At 43.6% G+C, this 22,042-nt stretch overlaps 1 protein-coding gene and 1 long non-coding RNA gene across 2 annotated transcripts in view; one reads left to right on the top strand and one right to left on the bottom strand.

Moving 5' to 3' along the window:
- Positions 1–1,026: 1,026 nt before the first annotated feature.
- Ak7 (adenylate kinase 7) overlaps positions 1,027–22,042 on the bottom strand; it is a 60,443-nt gene continuing 39,427 nt past the window's right edge. The window contains exons 11-18 of the mRNA XM_078050830.1: positions 21,631–21,759; positions 20,712–20,841; positions 13,214–13,342; positions 11,533–11,601; positions 8,248–8,445; positions 4,249–4,469; positions 2,121–2,279; positions 1,027–1,826 (exon numbers count right to left, since the gene is read on the bottom strand). Of these exons, the coding sequence (XP_077906956.1) occupies positions 1,788–1,826; positions 2,121–2,279; positions 4,249–4,469; positions 8,248–8,445; positions 11,533–11,601; positions 13,214–13,342; positions 20,712–20,841; positions 21,631–21,759 (1,074 nt within the window). The 3' untranslated portion in view covers positions 1,027–1,787. The remainder of the gene's footprint in view (positions 1,827–2,120; positions 2,280–4,248; positions 4,470–8,247; positions 8,446–11,532; positions 11,602–13,213; positions 13,343–20,711; positions 20,842–21,630; positions 21,760–22,042) is intronic.
- Positions 16,754–19,686, top strand: LOC144377574 (uncharacterized). Its single transcript, XR_013438565.1, has 2 exons — positions 16,754–16,844; positions 16,920–19,686. It is a non-coding gene; the product is annotated as an uncharacterized LOC144377574 (long non-coding RNA).

Genomic DNA, 22,042 nt, shown 5'->3' with positions numbered 1-22,042 from the left:
AGACAACCCAAAATAAAGTGGGCGAAGACTTGAACATTAATTTTTTTCAAAGGATAATATCCAAATGGCCAGCAAGCCCATGGAAAGATGACTAGTTACAGGGTTGGGATGTAATTCAGTGATAGAATGCATGTTTAACATGTACAAGGCCCTAGGTTCAGTCCCCAGCACCGCGCGCGCGCACACACACACACACACACACACACACACACACACACACACGAAGAAGAATAACGGTGGGGAGAAAAAGAGAACATTCTTAGTTACAATATGATGTCACTTAGCTAGATCATGGTGGTGGGGGCACAGCACTGTAAATGTTCTCACATACACTTTATGTACTGAACATACACTTAAAGATGTTTACAATGGCACGTGTTATGTGTATTTTACCATGTGTTATGGTTGGAAATATCTCTTGAAAAGTTCACGTGTTGACAGAATGATCCCAATGCAGCAAGCTTCTGAAAGGGGGCTTTAGGCAATGTCTAGGGTTCTAACCTCAGTGTGGGTTATTTGCTAGGTTAACCCATTGATAGCCGAAAGGACTACTGAGTGGCGACTATAGGCAGATGAATACTGGCTGGAGAAGTAGGTCACTGGAGGTGTGGCCTTGGACTCTAGTTACCCCTGACCCTTCTTCCCTCCCCACCCCCAGCTTCCTGGCTGCCAAGAGTTGGGCAGCCTTCCTCTGCAGTGCCCTCTGCCATGACCTTCTGCCTCACCGTGGGCCTTGAGCAATAGTTAGCTGAGGGCCATGTGCTGACACCTGTGAAACTAGTGTCAAACTAAACTTTTTCTCCTCTAAGTTGTTCTTGTGAGGTTTTTTTTTTTTCTTTTTTGTCACAGAAATGAAAAGTTGATTAACACAACCATGATTTAAGAAAAACAAATGTGAAGGGCTGGGGATGTGGCTCAGTGGTAAAGCATTTGCCTGGCATGCATGAGGCGCTAGTTTTGATCTCCAGTGCCACAGAAAAATAAACAACAACAATAATATATGTACACACAGACATACAGTCTATATCATTTTAAGAATGTAGTTATATTCAGGTTACATTGTGAAAAAATATATCATTAAAGTAATTTCTTATTTAAGGCAAATCTAGGACTTTTAAGGGGGGTTCAGAGCTGGGGAAAAAATTGTGAGCTTAAGCCTATACTATAAAGTTAATTTGTCAAAAAATATTTGGCTACTTTCTAATTATCACATATATCATCAGTATTATTCTTTGTGCAACATGGATTTTTTTCCACCACAAGGTTTACAGTTCTCTGATTCACCAGATAATAATCCTAATCCTGAACTTCAGAAGCAGCCTTACAGAAGCCAATCTTATCTGACTTACTAAGACTCAACAACTGCTCTATTTATTTTCATTTCTAACCATTGGTACTGGGCCTGGTACTAAGTTAACAAGTTGTGTGAAATCATTAGTGAACCTGCTAGTGATTTTCTTTGTGCTGTAAATTAAATTACTATGGGCATGAATATACAGAATATTTGGAACTGACCTAATAATGAAATATTAAATCAGCATTGATCTCATAGGCTATGCACAGATGCCTTATCAATTTATTTTTCAATTGTATTTTTAATGAAGTAGTCATTCACTCATTGTCATTTAGCTTTTTATAATGATTCTACTTTATAAAATATTTGGTTACAGAAAAAGAAAGAATTTTCAAAAAACTAAGAAAGCATTTCTAAAAGCAATTTTTTCAAATTACAATGTTAAGTTGATCTCTAGCTCTGTAGGGTTGCATGTTACAAGATCTTTGAAGTTTTACTGCGTTTCAGCATTGTTCTTGAAGAGATATTCTGCCTATAATTAAAAAAGAAAAGTCAACAATTTATAAGGTATTTATTAATAGTTATATATTTGTACCATTAATGCTTATAATTTTAACATAAAAGTATGTAAATTCTTTGCTTCCAAATGAATAATAAAATCCTATTATATAAGAATAAATAGGGGTTGGATGTTCTTGTATACTGTGAATTTGAAGCTATTTCTCAAATAACCAGACCCACAATTTCTCTCTATTCAGGTGTTTTCCATTAAATTTCAGGCAAATCTTATTTTCAGACTGATATTTTAAAAAATTAAACCTCTTACCAGAAAATCCACAGGATCATCCGGTCTGACTTTACAACACTCATTCAGCCCCTGCATGAGGGTTGGCATCACATAGGTCATTAAGTAGTTCCTCAGGGGAACAGACTGAGCCTCCAGCAGTTCTCTTTCTTCCCGTTTTACTTCCTCTAGTCGCTTATTCTAAGAATAGAATGTTTGGAGGAGGAGGAAATGCACAGTCAGAAACGGTAGAACCTCTACACACACCCCTCCACTGCATTAGAACTGGATAATGCTAAAAATGTTACCACCTTATGATAAAGATGACATGTTCAGTCAGGAGAGAAAAGACATAAATGACGTGATCACAACTGTCTCGTCATTTAGAAAATCAAAAGATGGATCCTTTCTGATATGAAAATAATTTCTAGCTGCCCGGGGGAGGAAATAGAGAGCAAAATCACAGGAGTGCTGCTGGGGAGTCCAGAGGGATTAGTACAGTGACCATGCTATCCCTGCTCAGTGCGCAGTATCCCCCTCTCTCGGGATAACAACTCCAGATTTCCTTTGAAAACTCCTGCCTTTGGGGCCTGTTGTTTTGGTTTTGGCAAGATGTAAGCCTATTGGGCTAGGTTTCTTCTGCCCAAGGGCATTAGTAAAGGGTAGGCCATCAGGTGGGCTTTAGAATGAAGCCAACCATGGAAGGTAGAGCAGAGAGGGAGACCACAGCTCCTTGGTGAATTATCTGAGCCACCAAATCAGGTCTCACCTGAAGCCTGGACTGTTCTGTTACAAGAACTCATAAACTTTCTTTAGGCCATTTTGAGGTTTGAGTTTTTTTTTTTTTTTTAATTTTTTTTGGTCACTCTCAAGGTAAAGTCATAACTGATATTTTTGCCTGAAAAGAGATGCTTCTCAGCAAGACAACAAACCCAGATACCCAAACTGGGAAGTCAGGCATCATAGCACACATCTGTGTTCCTTGTAGCCCGGGAGGCTGAGGCAGGAGGATCATGAATTCAAAGTCAGCCTCAACAACTTAGTAAGGCCCTAAGCAACTTAGTGAGACCCTGTGTCAAAATAAAGTAGCATTTTAGGGCTGGGGATGTGGCTCAAGCCATAGCGAGCTCGCCTGGCATGCGTGCGGCCCGGGTTCGATCCTCAGCACCACATACAAACAAAGCCAATAACTAAGAAATAAATATTAAAAAAAATTCTCTCTCCCCTCCCCCTCTCACACTCTCTCTTTAAAATAAATAAATAATAAAGTAGTCTTTTAAAAAAGGCCTGGGCATGTAGTTCAGTGGTTAGGTGTCCCTGGGTTCAATCCCTGGTACTAAAAAAAGTGGGGTAGGGTGGGGTGCGAGGGTAACATCTCCCGGGCTACAAGGAACCAGATGTGTGCTATGATGCCTGACTTCCCAGTTTGGGTGTCTGGGTTTGCTGTCTTGCTGAGAAGCATCTCTTTTCAGGCAAAAATATCAGTTATGACTTTAACTTGAGAGTGACCAACTCATCACAACTCTGCTGAAAGTTTCTTTCTAAGGAGGCTCTTTCTGGCCACCATTTGTAGAATTTCAACCCGTCTTCTTCCCACCATGTTACATACCCTTTCGAAATTGGGAAAGATTCAAAGTGCCCAGGACACTCAGGACTTTGTGAGTAACAATGAGGAGAATAGACTTTTACCTAACGGAGCTGGACAGCCCATGAGGAGCTTTAAACAGCGATGCCTGTGGTGGAGCTGCAGGTTAGAAGCACCACCTGGCAGCAGCGGGGAGCAGTGGGAGATGGACAGGAGCAGAGAGGAAGAGCCGAGGAGAGGACACCCCCTAATTCTGATGAGACATACCTACCCTGGTCAGGAGAAGTGGAGAGTGTGGATGGATCTGAGTGCTGTTTTGGGAAGCAGAATTAACCAGCCTTAGTGATTTGGAAAATGAGGCTGACCACTTAGGTTAGATGGGTAAATGGAGGAAAAATCAAACCAAGTCAGAGCACGCAGCCAAATGCAGCACATTCACAGAGATGTATGTTATTGATCCTACTGACAGTGCCTAGTTTTTCTCATTAATTAAGCAAAAGACTGAGGATGTCTTTTTAAGATGGTACATATAATGGAAATCCATGTTTGGGGTGTTTCCACGACCCCCCCCCCATGCTCACTCACCCACTCCTCCCAGCGGGCCAGCTTCTCAGCGGCCTCCATGGCCTCGAGGCGCTCACGCTCAGCCTCCGCGGCAGCTTCCCTAGCCAGGCGTTCCTCTGCAGCTCGCCGCTCGGCTTCGACCTTTTCCTCCTCGGTTAAACCATAATTTCGAGGCTCCCCAATCTCTTTGATGAGCTGTTTGATGGCAAGTCTGTTCTGAGCATCTTCAAGTTTTCCTACATCTTTAAATACGGGAGAGGGCAGACCAACACATGCTTATATTCTAGGCCTGACTGCTATTAGGGAGATCCTTTCTTATTATTAGCTTGTGATAGCAAACTATACAGATCGCCAACCTGAAGTTTCCTCTTCTAGGGGACGACAGTTGAGAATTTCTATTCCCGTGGAATACTTATGATTCTCTGAAATTAAGCAGGAGGATTTGGGCTTGGGCCTGTCGGATTGTTGATCTGAATGGATGGATGAGGGAACGGGCTGTGCTATAGTTTGGATCTTGAATATCCCCCAAAGGACCATGTGTGAAAGGTTTGGTCACCAGGGTGGCACATCAGGAGGTAGAGCCTTTAAGAGAGGGGGCCTAGCTTATGTGGTGGAGATGCCAGATCTGATAATAAAATGAAATTATAAGAGCATTATGATGAAGAACCAGCGCCTGGGGAAAGGGTTAGCCCCCCTCCCAGCCTCTCCTCAGGGAACCTAATTAACCAGGGGTTAATTGGGTTGTAAATAGCTATCTCTAGGAGTCTGGTGACTCTCTCTTGATATGTAAACATATCAGGTTTTCAAGGCCAGAGATACTTCTTATACTTTTGTAAACTTTTTAGTTTTTAGTTTGTAAACTTTTTAGGGATATAGCTACATCACTTAATGGCTAGTATAAATTTTAAGTCACAATGCCAATTAACTGTTGCCTAAGTCACGATAACAACACTCGCCAGTGTTTTCCTTTGTTCTGCACCTGAGAACTACTTATAAAATTTTGTACATGGTCCTTGGTCCTGAAGGTCAAGAATTCTAACCCACCAATATTGTACCGCGGCCCAGAACCTCAGAGCACAGGCTCATCTGGATCCACTGATGGATGAACCTGAGTTCTCCTGCTCTCCCAGTGGTGCTTGATCTGCTGAGCACAATGTCCAGGACACTTAGGTCACTGGGATGTGCCTTTGAAGGACATTTGGGGCTCTGGGCTCCTCCTCTGACTCTCCTTTGCTTCCAGGCCATGGGGCCAGAAGTTTGGCTCTTCCACAGGCTCCCCCATGATATGCTGCCTTGTCACAGGCCCAAAGCAACAGGGCCTGCGGGGTATGAAGCAGACTCTCTGCAGCTGTGACCAAAATGGACTTCCTTCCTCCCCTCCCTCCCACTCTCCCCTTCCCTTCCTTTCATCTTTTTTGCTTTCTTTTTGCAGTACTGGGATTGGAACCCAGAGGTGCTCTACCCCTGATCTACATCCACAGACCTTTTATTTTTTATTCTGAGACAGGGTCTTACTAAGTTGCCAAAACTGGCCTTGAACTTGGGATCCTCCTGAGTAATTGTCATTATAATTGTGTCATGAGGGCTAGGGATGTGGCTCAAGCGGTATCGCGCACGCCTGGCAAGTGTGCGGCCCAAGTTCCATCCTCAGCACCACATACAAACAAAGATGTTGTGTCTGCCGAAAACTAAAAAATAAATATTAAAAAAAAAATAATTGTGTGTCATGATGCCTGGCTTGTTATGATTTTATTTTATTTGGTACCAGGGATTGAACCCAGAGGCATTTAACCACCGAGCCACAACCCCATTGCTCCTTATTTTTTATATTGGCACAGGGTCATGCTAAGTTTCCCAGGCTGGTCAGTATCTTGCGATTCCCCTGCCTCAGCCTCCCGAGTTGCTGGGATCACAGGTGTGTGCCACTGTGCCCAGCTCATGCTTGGGTTTTCCTGGAAGGTTTCTGCAGAGAATGGAAGGTAGTGCACACCTGGCAACTGCTTGCTGCATTCTCACCCGCAGCCACTGCTGTGCCTGACCTTGATCTAGACTAGAGACACAGCAGGTTCTAATAGAAGAGGGGAGGAGCAGGGCCAGTGCATTAGAGAGTGAGCAGAAAAAGCGAAATACAGGCCCAACCTGCCACCTCCCCATTGCCTGACCTCTAAAATTCAGGTGTACTCCCTGATGTCTCTAAGTAATCACAACCTTGATGTCACTAAGTGCCCTCAAGTGTTTCTTAATGGGTTCCATTTTAGTGGAGTATGATCTGCTAAATAATCTGCAACATCCACCTTGACCCTTGGAGCTGGGTAGCTGCTGTTGGGCCCCGTGATATCTGACCGAACCTCAACCAGCAAAGTTGCCTGTCTAGGAATGTGGTGTTGGGACACAGAGCTGTCTGGCTCGACTCCCAGATAGCAAGGCAACTCCAGGGTTATGGTGGCCTCAGTCCGCTATGGGCCAGACAGGAGGAAGAGTACACTGGTCTACAGAGGGTGTGGTCCAAAGAGAGATGGGATAAAAGACCCACAGAGAAGTGGACTCCTGAGATGCAGAGAATGTGCTTCCTAGCATCTTTCCAGGTCCCGTTGCAGACCCTTGTGAGGCCAGCCTGCATTCCTGACCTTCAGACACCCTCCCCAACGCCCACACCGTGATCCGCTTCTCCCTTTGCTTTTCCTTTATCTCCCAGTTGTCAGTGTGGACATGAGGCTCGGTGCAATGGGCACAGACAGGATGGGCAGGAACACCACGGTCACTCATTCCTTCCTCCACCCACCTCGGTTTCTCCTCAGTGTCTCTCCTCAGGTCCTCCTGATCTTTCTTTCTATAAATAATTTTTTAGGCTTCACTGAAAAGATGACAATGACTATTTTTCTGAAATTCACCATTTTTTCCCTAGTTCTTTAGGTAAACAGTTTGACTTTCATATTAGTAGCTCTTACATATAAAGTGTGTTCCTTGTGCCGAAACACATCGGAACGATGGCAAACCCCAATCCATGCTGAGGGTGTAAAACAGAGAAGACGACTTTACAGACTTGTATATATATATTTTTTCTTTTTCAGTATTGGGTGTTGAAACCAGAAGCACTTTACCACTGAGCTACATCCCTAGCTAGCCCTTTTTGAGACGGGGCCTTGCTAAGTTGCTGAAGCTGCCTCAGCCTTGTGACCCTCCTGCCTCAGCCTCCTGAGTTGCAGGGACTATAGGTGTGTGCCACTGTGTCCAGCTTATTTTTCTGTTTCTCAATAGTGCATCCCGTTATGCCTTAGTATGGATAGACCCCTTCAGTGCACCAGGCACTTTCTCCCTCATCTCTACCACTCATAACAAGCCTCCAGGGTGGTCACTTTCCTGTTTCACTGATGACAGGACAGAGCCAGAGCTGCATGAGCCCTCAGTCCTCCAGGGTCCAAATGTGTCCTATCTGCCAGGTAGGGAACGGGTGTTTTCCCCAAACCCAGAGAAGAAGTATCAACAGCCAGAAAGCTAGAAAGGAAACTGAAGGTTCGCTGAGCCAAGGGAAGCCGGACCGCTCTGAGGTGGGAAGGGACAGGAGTGTGGGGAGAGGCTGATGCAGACCCCTGTTCTTGAGCAGGGCTGCGTGCTGGGCTGAGCTGTGTGTTGTGGGAAACAGAAGGTGAGTCTGAGGTCTGTGAAAAGCGCCACTGCCTGGCAAGCAATGGGGACAGAACAGTGCCCCTAGAAACCTGGAGGAAGGGTCCGAAGCCACCAGTAGTAAGAATGCATTTCTTCAAAATGCCTTTTAAAAAATAGGCCGATCTGGCTTCCATTTCATATGTACCCCTATGTTTTCCTATAATTCTTCCCCACCACCGTGTCCCCCAGTGGAACAACAGCCCAGAGGAGTGCCAGTTCACCTGTGGCTCCCTGAGCCCCAGCACAGGGTTATACCCCACACTCCTCATCCCCACCACCCCGTCAGACCTGCACCCCGGTTGCCAGGGGTGTCTGGGTCTGAACATTCACATCCCCCTGCAGCTCATTTCATACCGATATGTATTGGGTGGATTTCAATTTCATCAAAATAGTTTAAGACAGTCTCATCTTCAATATTCATGTCCCGGTAGTTGCTTAGCGCCCGGAGGAAGCGGTCCTGGCTATAGTGGGTTCCCGCCACAACGGACTCGGGAAGGTTCATCACCCGCTCCTTCAGGAACTCGTCGGAGGCATCCAGTGAACACACGAATTCTGCAGAGAGGGAGAAGCTCTGGAGTTGGCCCAGCACCACAGAGCTGTGTATTTGCTGAGTGAATGTGAGATCAGAGTGTGGGTCAGGGGAATAAGCTTCCCAAGGGAAGTCGCTATTCCTGATATTCTCAACAATAGCACCAGCAGACATGAGTCCCAGGACACAGGTGGCCAAGTGCATCCCCAAAACATGCTACCCACAGTAGCCCACTAAGCTCGAGAATCATCGATTTCTGCTCTGATTGTCTGGTTCACACTCATTTACTTGCACTCTAAGAGCTCACTAGAGTGGAAAGTTAAGTGTATCAGGAAAACCTAGAGGATGGTGTGCCCATGGTGTGTGAGGAACAGGTGTGAACAGGGCCTGGGGCTGCCACCTGTGTTAACAGTGGAAATAAAGGCTGAGGCCTTGGCTATGGAATAGGACCCTACAAATCCATAATAGTCGGATTCTACTACTGTTCTCATCTGTTTTGTTCATCAATGGCCACTGGTTTTCATGATTTTCATGAGTAGTACATTTTGAAAAGGGAGACATTTAAATTCCTAAATTCTTGTATAATACTTAAATCAAAATTCTGTCAATAAATTTATTGGAAATTGAATCTATTTAAGTTCTAGGATGTTAGAAATCTAGGTAGAAAGTTACTTTGTTAATAATCGAAGAATTTCAAAATATGTGTAATACTATCTCTTTTTTCCCCCCAAGTGATTGGGAGATTGAAATATTTCTAATAGTGAGTATTATACTTGATTCTCCAATTTTCAAAGGACTTTACTGTGATAAAATATACTTACCAGTAGGTGATTTTTTTCAAAGTTCCTTTTTTCCACATTTTTTTATTCTTGCATTATAGTTGTACATAATGATGAGATTTGTTGTTACATATTTGAACATGTACACAATCACAGGTCTTTATGATTCAGAGAGAACTTCAGGATTTTGCAATATCTCAAGACAATTATTCAGAGCACCTACTGTCTTAACCTGGCTGGGAATGAAACTGGACCTGAGCTCATGGCAGTGGGGAAATCCATGGACTGATCCCGGGGAGAGAATGCGTCCAGAACTGATGTCATAGAGTCAAAGGCTTCATCACTGACGTGAAGCATGGATGCTCTATTAACCATTTTTAAATTTTTCTATGTCTTATGATGTTTTGATGTCTTGGGGGGCCTCTGGCCTAGAGATTCCCCCGCTCCCAGAGCTAGCTAGTTGTGAGTTTCTAAAGACAGAGGCAACTTACTCGGGGGCATCCAGAAGGGCGCAGGCAGCCAGGGCAAGATGGCAGTGAGGAGGTCGGGGCAGGGCCAGGACAAAGGAGCACGGAGAGGGCCTTCCAAAGAGGTCAACTTCCTGATTGACAAAAGTGCTCGTGGACACAACCAGGGGACCCAATCAGACAGACACTTCCATACTCATGCTCCTAAGTGGGGGATCCAATAGAAAAACTAACACAGATGTGTGGACAGAGGGGACACCAGTCAGTAATACTGATAAGAGTGTGGACAGAAGAGGAGATAAGGAAAGGAGGGAATTTCAGAGACCATAAAAAGAACAGGCCAAAATTCCCCACCAGACTCCCAGCTCTGGGGCCCTTTTTCCATAGAGAAATCTGTCTCCACCACTTTGCAGTAAACCTGCTGCTTGCCTGCTCTTTCTCTGTGTCCTGCTCTTCAATTCTTTGCTGAACAAAGACGATGAGCCAGCACCCCTAGATGGGTTTACTTGAGAGCAACCCCCTCTCAGCAAGCCATCACCACTTGACCTAACTCTCATACCACGCCAGGCTCTGCCCTGCCCCAAATCATCTCAGGGCCAGGCAAATAAAGACCACCTCTGGGCCCCAACTAGCCAACCCTGAGCTTCCACTGGTCTGCCTTGCTTTCCCACAGAAACCCCAAGAAAGGTTCCATGCAGCCTAGACCAAGTTTGAATGGAAACCCTTCCCTTTTTCAGAAAGGTAAACTGGGGTTTGGCTTTTGGATCTGGTAAACCTGGGTGTCATTCCTGCCACATGGCACTGTGAAAAGGTTCACCCAGCTCAGATCTCACGCAGCACATGAGAAGCTGTTAATCAAGCTGAATTTTATCCAGTTACCTCAGCAAGAGCATTGTGACTTACTATGGAGTTTGCAATAAATTAATGAACATTACCCAGAAGTGTTAAAGTCTCATAAAAGGATACTTCTAGTTATTCAAAAAATATCAATTTTACTCTTTTAACTTTTTCCCAAAGTGTATACCTAAATTAATGAGACAACCCCTCCTTTTTGCATTTTGGGTTTCTGCCATTGGTGCAGAGCCCACAGACAAGACAATAAACATCCATCCCTGAGGATACCTGCTTTCTGGTGATCTCAGAGCTTCCAGAAGCTTCTCTACAGCTATCAACTGTACCCCTTTGGTGCCCGCTAGCAGGCCCTTTCAATTACAACCCTGAAGTAAGTTGCTGAAAATAGCTGCTTTTATTGATCACATGACTCAAAATGATCCCCTATGATTCACATCATGGGAACTGTCTAAAAGTGACCACAAAACTTTTTAAAGGGTCACAAAGTGCCTGCTCATGCTCCACGAATCCTGTTGTGGTGGACACGTGGTTTATGCTTCCATCTCCAGTGCGCTGTGAGACATCTGTGTCCAGACACCGTGGATTGAAGTGCTGCGCCTTAAGTCAGTGGCCAACAGGAAGGCTCTCACCTGACCGTCTCCACTCAGGGTCACAGGGTCTTGGCAGTAAAGGCATCATGGTGCCAGAAACAGGGGGGAAGGGGCTTCGGTAGCCCAAGCCCCTGTGGGCTTGCCAGGTGACTCAGTTCCACACCTTCACCAGGACAGCTACTGGCTACCGGGTCCTTGGTCACAAGGGAGAGCAGCTGGACTGCTCTCCATTTCAGAACTTCAGTATCTCTGACGTTTACCCCTGGTACACTCCCTCCTTTTCAAGTTTGTGCTTGGGTGTATCTTTTAATTTTTTCCTACAAATAGATCTATTTTATTAAACTCAAAAAGATTGTTTTGGCACAAGAGATGTTGAATACCATTCATTTAAATGTGATCTTGGAGAAATATCTTAAACTTACCAGGTATAATTAATTTATCAAAGGGAAGCATTTTGCCTTTGACTTCTTCATCCTCCTCCTCATCTTCCTCTAATAGAACAAAATATATGAAGTAACATTTATTAACATATTACTAAGGGTCATAGCAAGAACTTAAATATCCTATCTTAATTTGCAAACACTAATGAAAACTAATCATCAATAGACAACGTCGTTCAGAAATAGTCTTGCAACCTAAACATCAATTGATAGATGAACGGATACAGAAAGAGTAGTTCATACAAAGAGTGGAATGCTATTCAGTCTTGAAAAAGAAAACTTCTGCAGTGTGGACGAACCTTAAGGACATTAGGCTAAGTGAAGTGGGTCAGTCACAGAAAAAGTCCTGTGTGATTCTACTTACATGAGGGATCTTAAATAGTCAAATTCATGGAATGGGGGCTGTGCTGGGCTGGGGAGGTGGGGAAGGAGAATTAGCAATCAATGGAGACAAAGTTTTAGTTCAGCTAGATAAATAAGCTTTAGAGATCTGCTGAACAACATTGGACAAAGAGTCACCAATAACACACTGTGCACTTAAGAATGTATTAAGAGGGGAGATCTCATGTTACGTGTTTATGCTACAATGAAATAAAAACTTAAAAAGTTAAAAGCTATGCATCTAACTGGGTGTGGTGGTGCGGGTCTGTAATCCAAGTGACTCAGCAGGCTGAGACGGGAAGATGGCAAGTTAGAGGACAGACATCCTGACAACCTAGCAAGACCCTGTTTCAAAATAAAAATTAAGAAGGGCTGGAGGTGTGGATCGGTAGGAGAGTGCCCTTGGGCTCAACCCCTAGCACCAAAACAACAACTACAAGACCCCAGACATTAAATACCAGTGATAAAAACAAGGAATCTTTGTACTGCTGATCTGTTTCTAACAAAGACAGAAACACACACTTAACACTGGACAACGGGAACATAAGCCTCAGAATAAAAAGGATTGTTTTGCTTGTTTCTTGGAACTGTACACCAGACCACTACCAACCCCAAGAAGGCAAAGGTCCTCCTTCCATTCCCGTAGACTTCTGTCCACGTATTTAATTTTCTTCCTATATTATTCTACTTTTTTTTTAAAAAAAACTTCTACAATTAATATAAAATGAGGAAAAAATCAACACATAAACCTACAATATGAAGAATCACTAAAATTTCTTATTATGGCTGGGTACCGTGGATACCTGTAATCCCAGCAATTCAGGAGCCTATGGCAGGAAGATTGCAAGTTCAAAGCCAACCTCAACAACTTAGTGAGGCCCTTAGCAATTTAGCAAGACTCTGTTTAAAAAAAAAAATTCATTGTGGCTGGGTGCAGTGGTGCACACCTATAATCCCAGCTAGCTACCTGGGAGGTTATTATCTCAGCTAATCAGGAGCTGAAGCAGAAGGATCACAGGCCAGCATGATCAATTTAGCCAGACCTCATCTCAAAATAAAAAACAGAAAGATCTGGGGATGTGACTCAGTCATAGTATGCCCCTGGGTTCAATCCACAGTATCAATAAACCAACCCACAAACAAAGCTATGTACCTAGTAAAAGGTGAGCCAAGATTCAAATTTAAAAGTCTCTCCATATTTCTTTATTTAATTGAGTGACCAATATGGTTACAATTTATCTGAACATAAATGCACAAAACATAGGAAACACTCAAAACTTACGATTGAACAGATCTTTTGCTTGATCATAGGTCTTTGGATATCCATCCAAAATGTATCCTTGATTCCTACAAGGCATAGATTTTAGCTTTTCTTTGACAAATCTGATTACATATTGATCTTCCAGTCGACCTGATAAAAAGAAAAAATATGTTACTGGGGAGCACGGTCTACATGGGAATGAGGTTCTAAACTACTTCAAGAACTGTGTGGTTAAAGGGGTGATTGGGATCCTTTTAAAGTAAAAGTTACGTGGTTTTGATAGATGAATGGATAGCAGTGAGCTGTCTGTAAGAGGAACAGAAGCAAACGTCCATGCCTGCTTCAAAACTGTCTTGCAATCACAACTTTGGGTGGAGCTGAATAAGACTCGGAGTTTTACTCAGTTCTGGTGGGTTTTTTTTTTTTTTACAGACTTTTTTGTTGAGATGGGGTCTCATGGTCTTGAACAAGCTGGTCTCAAACTCCTGAGCTAGAGCAAGACTCCTGCCTTGACCTCATCTAGAACTCAGGCATGTGCCTCTGAGTCCAGCTCTCCCCATTTTATCTCAGTGTTACACTTCTGTAATCCTAATATGCAATAATAAATGCTTCTGTTGTGAGAATTAAGTGAGGTAGATAGTGTTCATTTATGCTGCTAGCACATGATTTATTAAAAGCAGGTGGTTGGCTCTAGGTGTGGTGGTGCACACCTGTAATCTCAGCAGCCCAGGAGGCTGAGGCAAGAGGATTCTGAGTTCAAGGCCAGCCTCAGCAACTTAGCGAGGTCCTAAGTGACTTGAAAGACCCTGTCTCAAAATAAAAAGGGTTGGGGATGTGGGGATGTTACTCAGCAGTCAAGGACTCCTGGGTTTAATCCCTGGTACAAAAAAAAAACCCACACAAAAAGTAGGTGCTTGGCAAAGGAAACAATAGGAATGTAAAGAGAGAATCTATAGAACGGGAGATTATCTTTGCTAGCTACTCCTCCAATAGAGCATTAATATCTAGAATATGTAAAGAATTCACAAAATTTACACTCCAAAAATGTGATCCAATTAATAAATGGGAAAATGAATTAAACAGACACTTCTCTAAAGAAGAAATACCAATGGCCAACAAATATATGAAGAAATGTTCAACATCATTAGCAATTAGGGAAATGCAAATCAAAACTACACTGAGATGTCATCTCACATCAGTGAGAAAAACAGTCATCAAGAATACAAACAATAATAAATGCTGGAAAGCATGTGGGTAAAAAGGAACGCTTTTATACTATTGGTGGGATTATACATTAGTATAACCACTAAGTAAATCAGTATGGAAGTTCCTCTAAAGGCCAGGCATGGAACCACCCTGTGACCTACCTGTACCACTCCTCAGTATTTATCCTAAAGAATCCAAAGTCAGTTACTGCAGGGATACACACATCCCATGTTTACAGCAGCACCACTCACAAAAGCTAAACGATGGAACCAGCCCAGGGGTCCATCAATGGATGAATGGATAAAGGAAATGTATGTATCCACAATGGAGTTTTATTCAGATAAAAAGAAAAATGAAATTATGTCAATTGCGGGAAAATGGATGGAACTTGAGACCTTTATGTTAGAAATGAGCCAAACTCAGAAGGTCAAGGGTCATGTTTTCTCTATGTGGAAACTGGAGAGGACAAAGGAAAGGAAAGGTAGGGGAGGCAGAGATCTCCTAAAAATCAAAGGGAGATCAGCAGAGGAAAGGGGTTACGGGTGAGAGGAAGGGAGCGAGGGGGGAAGTGCTGGGGAATGATATTGGCCAAGCTATCTTGTTATATTGTGTGCATGTATGAATGTGCAACAATAAGTAATTATGCACAACCATAAGGCACCAATAAAAAATGTGGAAAGAAAAAAAAATAAAAGTAGGTGCTTGGGCTAGAACTAAATCTCAGTAGCAGAGTTTGTGCTTGGCATGCATGAGGACCTGGGTTCAGTCTCTAGTGCATGTGCCCCCAACACACACACACACACACACACACACACACACACACACACACACACTGCTCAGGAAATATTTGCTAGATTTGAATGATAATTAAACTTGACCCAATTTTCAAAGGCTCTGTTCTCTTTAGAGCTGCAGAAAAGGCTGTGCCCCCACCTCACTTCCTCTGTGCTTGGCATTTTTTACTTGGCCCAGTGCACAGGTCCCTCTCAAGCCCTGGAAGCTGGGAGGTGCACTGAGGAGGGAGGAGTCTGCTCTAAAGAGGCACAGTGGTTAAATGACAGCATGTTATCTGAGCAGCTGTCACACTCAGGACACGGCCAGTCCTTCAACTGCTTAACAGCGTGTCTAATAGTAATGCAAGCTTGCCAAGCCCGAGGTTAGATCTCCACGGTTCCTTCTAACGCTTTTAGTTTATCAGGAAGTTGCTTATATAAAATAGCTTTTAGCCTCTTTTGATATCCTACTAGTGACAATAAAATGATCTAATTAAAACATCTCTTCTTTCTTCTACTTTTCAATGTCACACAGATCATTAGATGGTAAAGGGTTCAGAAAATAATTGTGTCTTTCAGAAATTTAAGTGTTATGACCAAGATAAAATAATGATTAAAGGTGTTATTTAACATAATGAAATTCCTCCAAATGGGTTTACATTACTTCTTAGTAAGGTTGCAGTGGTACAAAGAAATAAAACCATTGTTAAGAATATCGAGGTATTCACTAACATTCAAAGACCAGCTTTATTTAAGCAATCTAGTCTTAGTTTTCAAAACTTGCATCATTATGATAAGGACCCGTAATCAGAAATCTAGCTAAGGTCCCTTTTAAGAGCTCCCTTGTTTATTTAAGTCACTGGGCTTTACCATTCATTTCTGTGTTCAGTAAACAACAAGGGGCCTCTTACATAGTTTTTGGTAATGATGGAATGTTTTAGAGGCATGACTGGGTGGGCCCAGCCCAAGGGCCTCATTCTAGAAAACTAGCACCTCCCTAGGCTAGTGTTGAGCTACAGGGCAGGTGATCTCTCCTGTCTGTTTTATTTTTAATTTTAAATGAATTTTAATGTGCATATCTGAGGTTTAACTGTGTTGCTAGGGGATACATATAGATAATAAGATGGTTACTACAGTGAAGCAGACTTGCTGTGTATCTTCTGGTTACTTTCCTGTGATAGGGCTGCTGAAACGCTACTCAACAAGATCCCTGCTAGAACACACTGCCATTCCCTGGAGTCCTTGTGCTGCGGCACCTTCCACCTCTAGACTGCGATTTTGTTTCACTTGACCTATGTCTCCCCATCCCTACCCAACCCTAATCTTCACCAGTGGTTACACTGTTTGATCCTCTAAATCTGTAATTAGATCTCTTTTAAAAATAAACTTCACAAATAAGTAATACCATGTTCAAGCTTTTTTTCCAGAGCTTATTTCTCTTGGCCTAACGCTCTCCAGTTCTATCCATGTTAAGACAAATGGCAGGATCTCCTCTTTTTCAAAGACTAAAAAATATTCTGGTGTGTGTGTGGAGGGGCGTGCGCATGTACGTATGTATATAACACATTTTCTTTATCCATCCAGCTGTAGATGGACACTGAGTTTGCTCCTGTATCCTGCTTTCGTGACCAGAGCTGCCAGGTTTGCTGGAGTGCAGCTATTTGCACAAGCTGGTGAGTTCAGATCTTTTTGTTACCTGCCCAGAAGAGCGATCGCTAGGTCTAATGGTCTATTTTCCATTTCTTTAGGAACCTCTATGCTGTTTTCTATGATGGCTGGACCACTCTCTGCTTTGAAATGAACCAGTACAGACCTACCGGAACTTTTAAAAAATGTCAACCTGCTTTTTTTCTTTTAAATACCACTAATATTTAAAATATTCATGCATATTCATAATTTTCAAAACAAGATTTAAAGAGAGCTATAGGCCAAGGTTTTCCAATTATCTACGCACAGTGTAGATTTACAAAGTTGTACAATTACAAATGATTTTCCCTTTTTATTTCAAACTCACGGGAAATCCCACTACCTAGACTTAATAACCCTACACATTTTGAAATAGATGAGATGAACACAAAGAATCCAGAACTAACACACTCTGTGCTTTAGGGACTTCAGTTCCCATTTGGCTGCATTGTTGGGGACAGCGGGCATAGAGTTCTGCCAGGGGCCCAGGGGCCTCGCTGCAGGACTGTGACATCGCACTGCTAGGATCCTTGGAACTACAGGACAAAGGGTCATGTGAGGGAAAGTGAGCTCCCTCATGTCCCTGCGGTGGGTTCAAAGGTCTTGTTTTGTTGAAACATAATCAAGGTCTACGACCTGGCTTTAGGTAAACATGAATGGGAAGGATTTTTGGACAACCTTGAGGAAAGAAATCTCCCTAAAGTTAAGAGGGTGGATGAACTATTCCCATCTCATAGGAAGTGGTTGGCATTGGGTGCCACATGGGAAGGGCAGTGGCTTGCCATTCTACACACTGCCCTCTCCAAAGGCCACTTCCCTGCTCCCAATCACTCCTGCCTCTCTTGCCCGAGGCTGCCAGCCTCTTTGGCCTCTCTGGCAGCTGGGGAAGAACGGTGTCTCCTGCTAGAAACAGGTCCTTCTTGAGCTTGGGGACTTGGCTACGTCTGTCCTGGGCGTGAAGAAAGCTCAGCTGGTATTTTGTACTATTGTGTTTCGCTAAGTATGTAGATAGTGTCTTTGAGTCCTTGCAAAGACCAATTATGTAAGCCTCTGTCAATAAGTAACAGTCGGCTGTCCTGTCAGTCTGAATATCAGGCATCCCTGCCTCTGTCTGGGGTGGCACAGTTCACTCGCCCACGCCCTGTCTGTGACCTTCCACGCAGCCATAAGGTTTGCGTATACAAGGCCACATACACCTGTTCATTACTAAGAATTCCATCCTCCACCCCTCAACATGGCCTTGCCAGCCAGATCTCCCTCCTCAGTGTTCTCACTGTGGAATGTCTTATTTTGAGGGCTTTCCCCCTACCCCAAAAGGTGAATGAATGTTGCCTCCCAAATGCCTTGTGGCAAGCCAGAGGCAATGCTGTATCTTAAGTATTAATCTGTGTTTTCTGTGTTCCTTTGCTTTCCTCTGGGAACTTTTCATGGAATTCAAATCCCGTTTCCTCCAGAACCAGCCATGCTAGAGCAGAAACTGACTCAGACAGGCAGCTGGCTTAAGTGGTTGCTCAGGATCAGCATCCAAAACCACTTTCTCCACCAGCTGGAACCAGCCTGGGAGAAGAGGAGAAGTGCAGGGGACCTGAGCTCAGAGCAAGGCAGGGAGAGACTAACGACTTTAAAGTGGAAGGGGGCATAAGAAACTAAGGAGGAAGAGTCGGGGATAAGAGGGGACTGTACTCAGGCTGGCTGAATATCCTGCACTGTCACACATCCCACAAGGGAGGTGGCAATACTGACACCTAGGACATGCAATGAAGTCAGGACAGGGAAACTGGGTCCCTAGCCAAGGGGTAGCTGGGCTGGAAAGAGGAGCACCTTGGGACAAAGGTTGGGAGCCAGAGGACATCTCTGGATGGCCGTGGAGGGCAGTCAGGTCCTGTGCTCCAGGGCATGCAGTGGATGGGTACCAGTGCAGATTCAGCAGAACCCAACACGCTAGGTTCTGATGCAGGAAGGAACATGAAGTGCCATTACCCAGCATGGCTCCCACCTCAGCGGCCACAGATGCTTCTGTTGTATCCCCCCACCTTCCGCAGGCTCCACAGCCCTAGCCCAACCCTGGAGGATAAGAAACAGCCACCAGTAAGAGGGGCGGAGTAGGGAGAGGAAAGAAAACAAAGGTGGTGGAGAGGAGGGCCGGAGCTCTGATTAGACCCCCACCAGCCCCCACCAGTCGTACCTCCTGGACCCCTGGACCACTCTCCAGACACTCTACAGTGATGGCTAGAAGGAGGGTCTCAATCAAGTATAAAAATGAGAAGGTTTTCTGCTTTCCTGCTGGGTAGCAAGATCTCCCAGAGATAACTCTCAAAATCCAGTTTGTGAAAATTTGATTGTCAAGGACTTAGAGCAGGAGTAAACACAGGTGCTACTGGCTTCTTATCTGAGAGTTGCAAGAGGACAGGCCTGGAATTCCAGCCAAGGGTGGGGAAAGAATGGATCCAGAGTTTGAGTTTAAACAGAAACCTCTGGTCTGGAAATGTGCCTCAGTGGTAGAGTGCTTGCCTAGCATGTGGCATGCTGGGGGCCCTGGATTTGACACCCAGAAACCGCCCCTGTAAAGTCCTTGCTTAGCATCTGGATGGGCATCTTAAGTGACAGCTGCCATTTTAAGGAAAAAGTTTTGCTTTTCTGTTCAAGGGCATTTCTGAGAAAGGCTCACCACTCCCTTATACCAACCCAATCCCTAACTACCTTCATTACGACCCACAAGGCTCTTATTCCTGAGCCTGCCCTATAAAAGTCTGGGAACTCAAGCCTGTTTTGCCTCTCTCCAATATAGAGAGATGTCAGCTCTGACAAATAAACTCTCTTGTGTACCTCTGCCTGGTCTCCATCTTTCATTTCTCATTTACCCGACTCTTGTTCTTCGATTTCCCTTCAGCATCACCCCCGAGCAATAAATAAAAATAAACAAAGAAATAAAACACCTTACTGTGACTCGTTGGTTCAATAAACTGGTTAATAACTAATCATCAAGTGAATAAGGAAACTTTATTTCTTCCTACATGAATTATTGGTTCATGTTATCCATTTTTCTAATTGAATTTAATGTTTTTTTTTTTTTTCTTTTTCTGGTGGTAGTATTGGGGTTGAGCCCCGGGCTTCATGGGGCCTAAGCTAGTACTCCACCTCTGAGCTACATCCCCAATAGTTTTTAGTTTTGATTTTGAGACAGGGTCTCCCTAAGTTGCCAAGGCAGTCCTCAATCTGCAATCTTCCTGCCTCAGTCTCCTGAGTTGCTGGAATTACAGGCATGTGCCACAGTGTCCAGCAGAATTTAAAGATTTTTCTGTTAGTTTGCCTGAGTATTTTATAAATTTTTTAAAAATATTTTTCTTAGTTGTCAATGGACCTTTATTTTATTTATTTATAGAGCACTGAGCCACAATCCCAGCCTGGTATTTTATATATTAATAAAATCAATTATTTTCTTGGTGGCAATTATTTGTTTTCTTGGTTTGTCCTTTGCTTTTTGATTAATGATGTTTGATACCTATAAAATACATATGAACAGACATTCGAATTTTGTGTGTGGTGATGAGAACCAAATCGGGGCCCAGTATCTCTTAGGTAAGTGCTCTACCACTAAGCTACCCACTAGTTTATGATTTTTTTTTTAACTTAGAAAGTTCTTTCCCATCTTATTTTCAGACAGTCACCAAAATATTGACAATGACGTTTTTCTCCCTGGGAGGTGAGATTAGAAATGAATTTTCTTTGTTGTTATCATAACTTTGTTGTTATCATAACTTCTGGAGTGCTTCACTTTCAGAAGCAAACAGGTAGTCTTTTAAAACCAGATTTGAAAAACAGTCACTATTTGCAGCTTTGTGCTGCAGCCTCACCTGCATTCTGCTCCATGCTTTCCTTGATGCCATCCAAGAGCTCCTGAGCATCCTCCACGTTCTCCTCCTCCTCTTCCTCCTCGCCCTCGTCTTCTCCATCCCCTATCTCCTTAGGTGCAACAATCGCCTCCTGCAGACCACAGGGATGTTCAAATTGGACAGTGCTCTGCTTTGCTTTGCTCCTCACAAATCAATTGCCCAGTGATCCTGGAGAATGGCTGGTGCCCTAATCAGGAATGTAGTCAGTGACCATGCAAAGGTTTGTCGAATATGTTTGTCTACAACAATGTATGGGAGACTCAAGGTCTTTCCTACTCTGCTTTTAGGAGAATATATTTCTGTGCTAATGCCAGAATTGCCTAAGAGTCAAGTCCTTTCTAAGGTATTTGGTTGTATCTTACTTGAAGGAAACATATTTTGTAGAAATCAAGACTTTAGGCTGGGGCGTAAATCAATGGAGCCAGGACTTGGGTTCAACATCCAGCACTAGATGAAGAAAAAAGGACTTTTAGAAATCACTTCTGGAAAATTTTCTCAGTAACTACCATTTCCAATAAAATGATGAAAAGCAGTTAAGGTTCTGATAACACCCTGAGAAACATACTGCAAGAATGAAAAGCAAAAAACAAAAAGCTTAATAGTATTCCAGTCAGCAGAGAGCAGACAAGATACACTTTGAGCAAGAGCGGGAGGCCGACTAAATTTCAAGGACAATCCATGAAAGATGCTTCTGTTTCACCGAGGAAAGCCCCACGGGAGTCTGGGTTTTCATAACCGGGGCCAAAACCAAAATCCAAATAGAAGAAGAATAGAAGAACAAATCTCTTTGACAAGTCAAATTAGTTGCTAGAATATTACAGCACTCAGAAAAGCATCTTTTAAACTTAAAAATCCCCAGTAAAGTAGTTTAGAATGTTACCAGTTTTGCTATGGCTTCGGAAATCACATCCTTTATTTTGATGTGATGTAGTTTGTAATGCTTGGCCAGCTCTTCAGCAATACTGGACTTTCCCACGGCAGGAGGACCAAGGATACAAATCTTGATTGGCTGAAAAGGAGAACAGAGAACATACAGAGAGTCTGAATGATCTGGGGCTACACATTCAGGGATGTGCCTTCTTCAATCTCAGGACCCTGCAGCTGAGGCTCCTTCCTCCATAGAGACTCCAGAGCCTCTGCCTCCAGGCCCTGCCATCATGGTCATGCTGTGTCATCCTGAAAGCGCCTGAAGGGTTCACATCCTGGTTCAGGTTCATTCCTTCAGCAGGGATTCAATAGCATTTACTGCACGTACCGACCTGGGCCTGGGGCAAGATTCCCCCAGGAACATC

The sequence above is a fragment of the Ictidomys tridecemlineatus genome, chromosome 5 (assembly GCF_052094955.1).
Source record: "Ictidomys tridecemlineatus isolate mIctTri1 chromosome 5, mIctTri1.hap1, whole genome shotgun sequence".
NCBI classification, from domain to species: Eukaryota; Metazoa; Chordata; class Mammalia; order Rodentia; family Sciuridae; genus Ictidomys; species Ictidomys tridecemlineatus.
The sequence above is the reverse complement of the archived record's forward strand: the minus strand, read 5'-3'. Positions and strand labels throughout refer to the sequence as shown.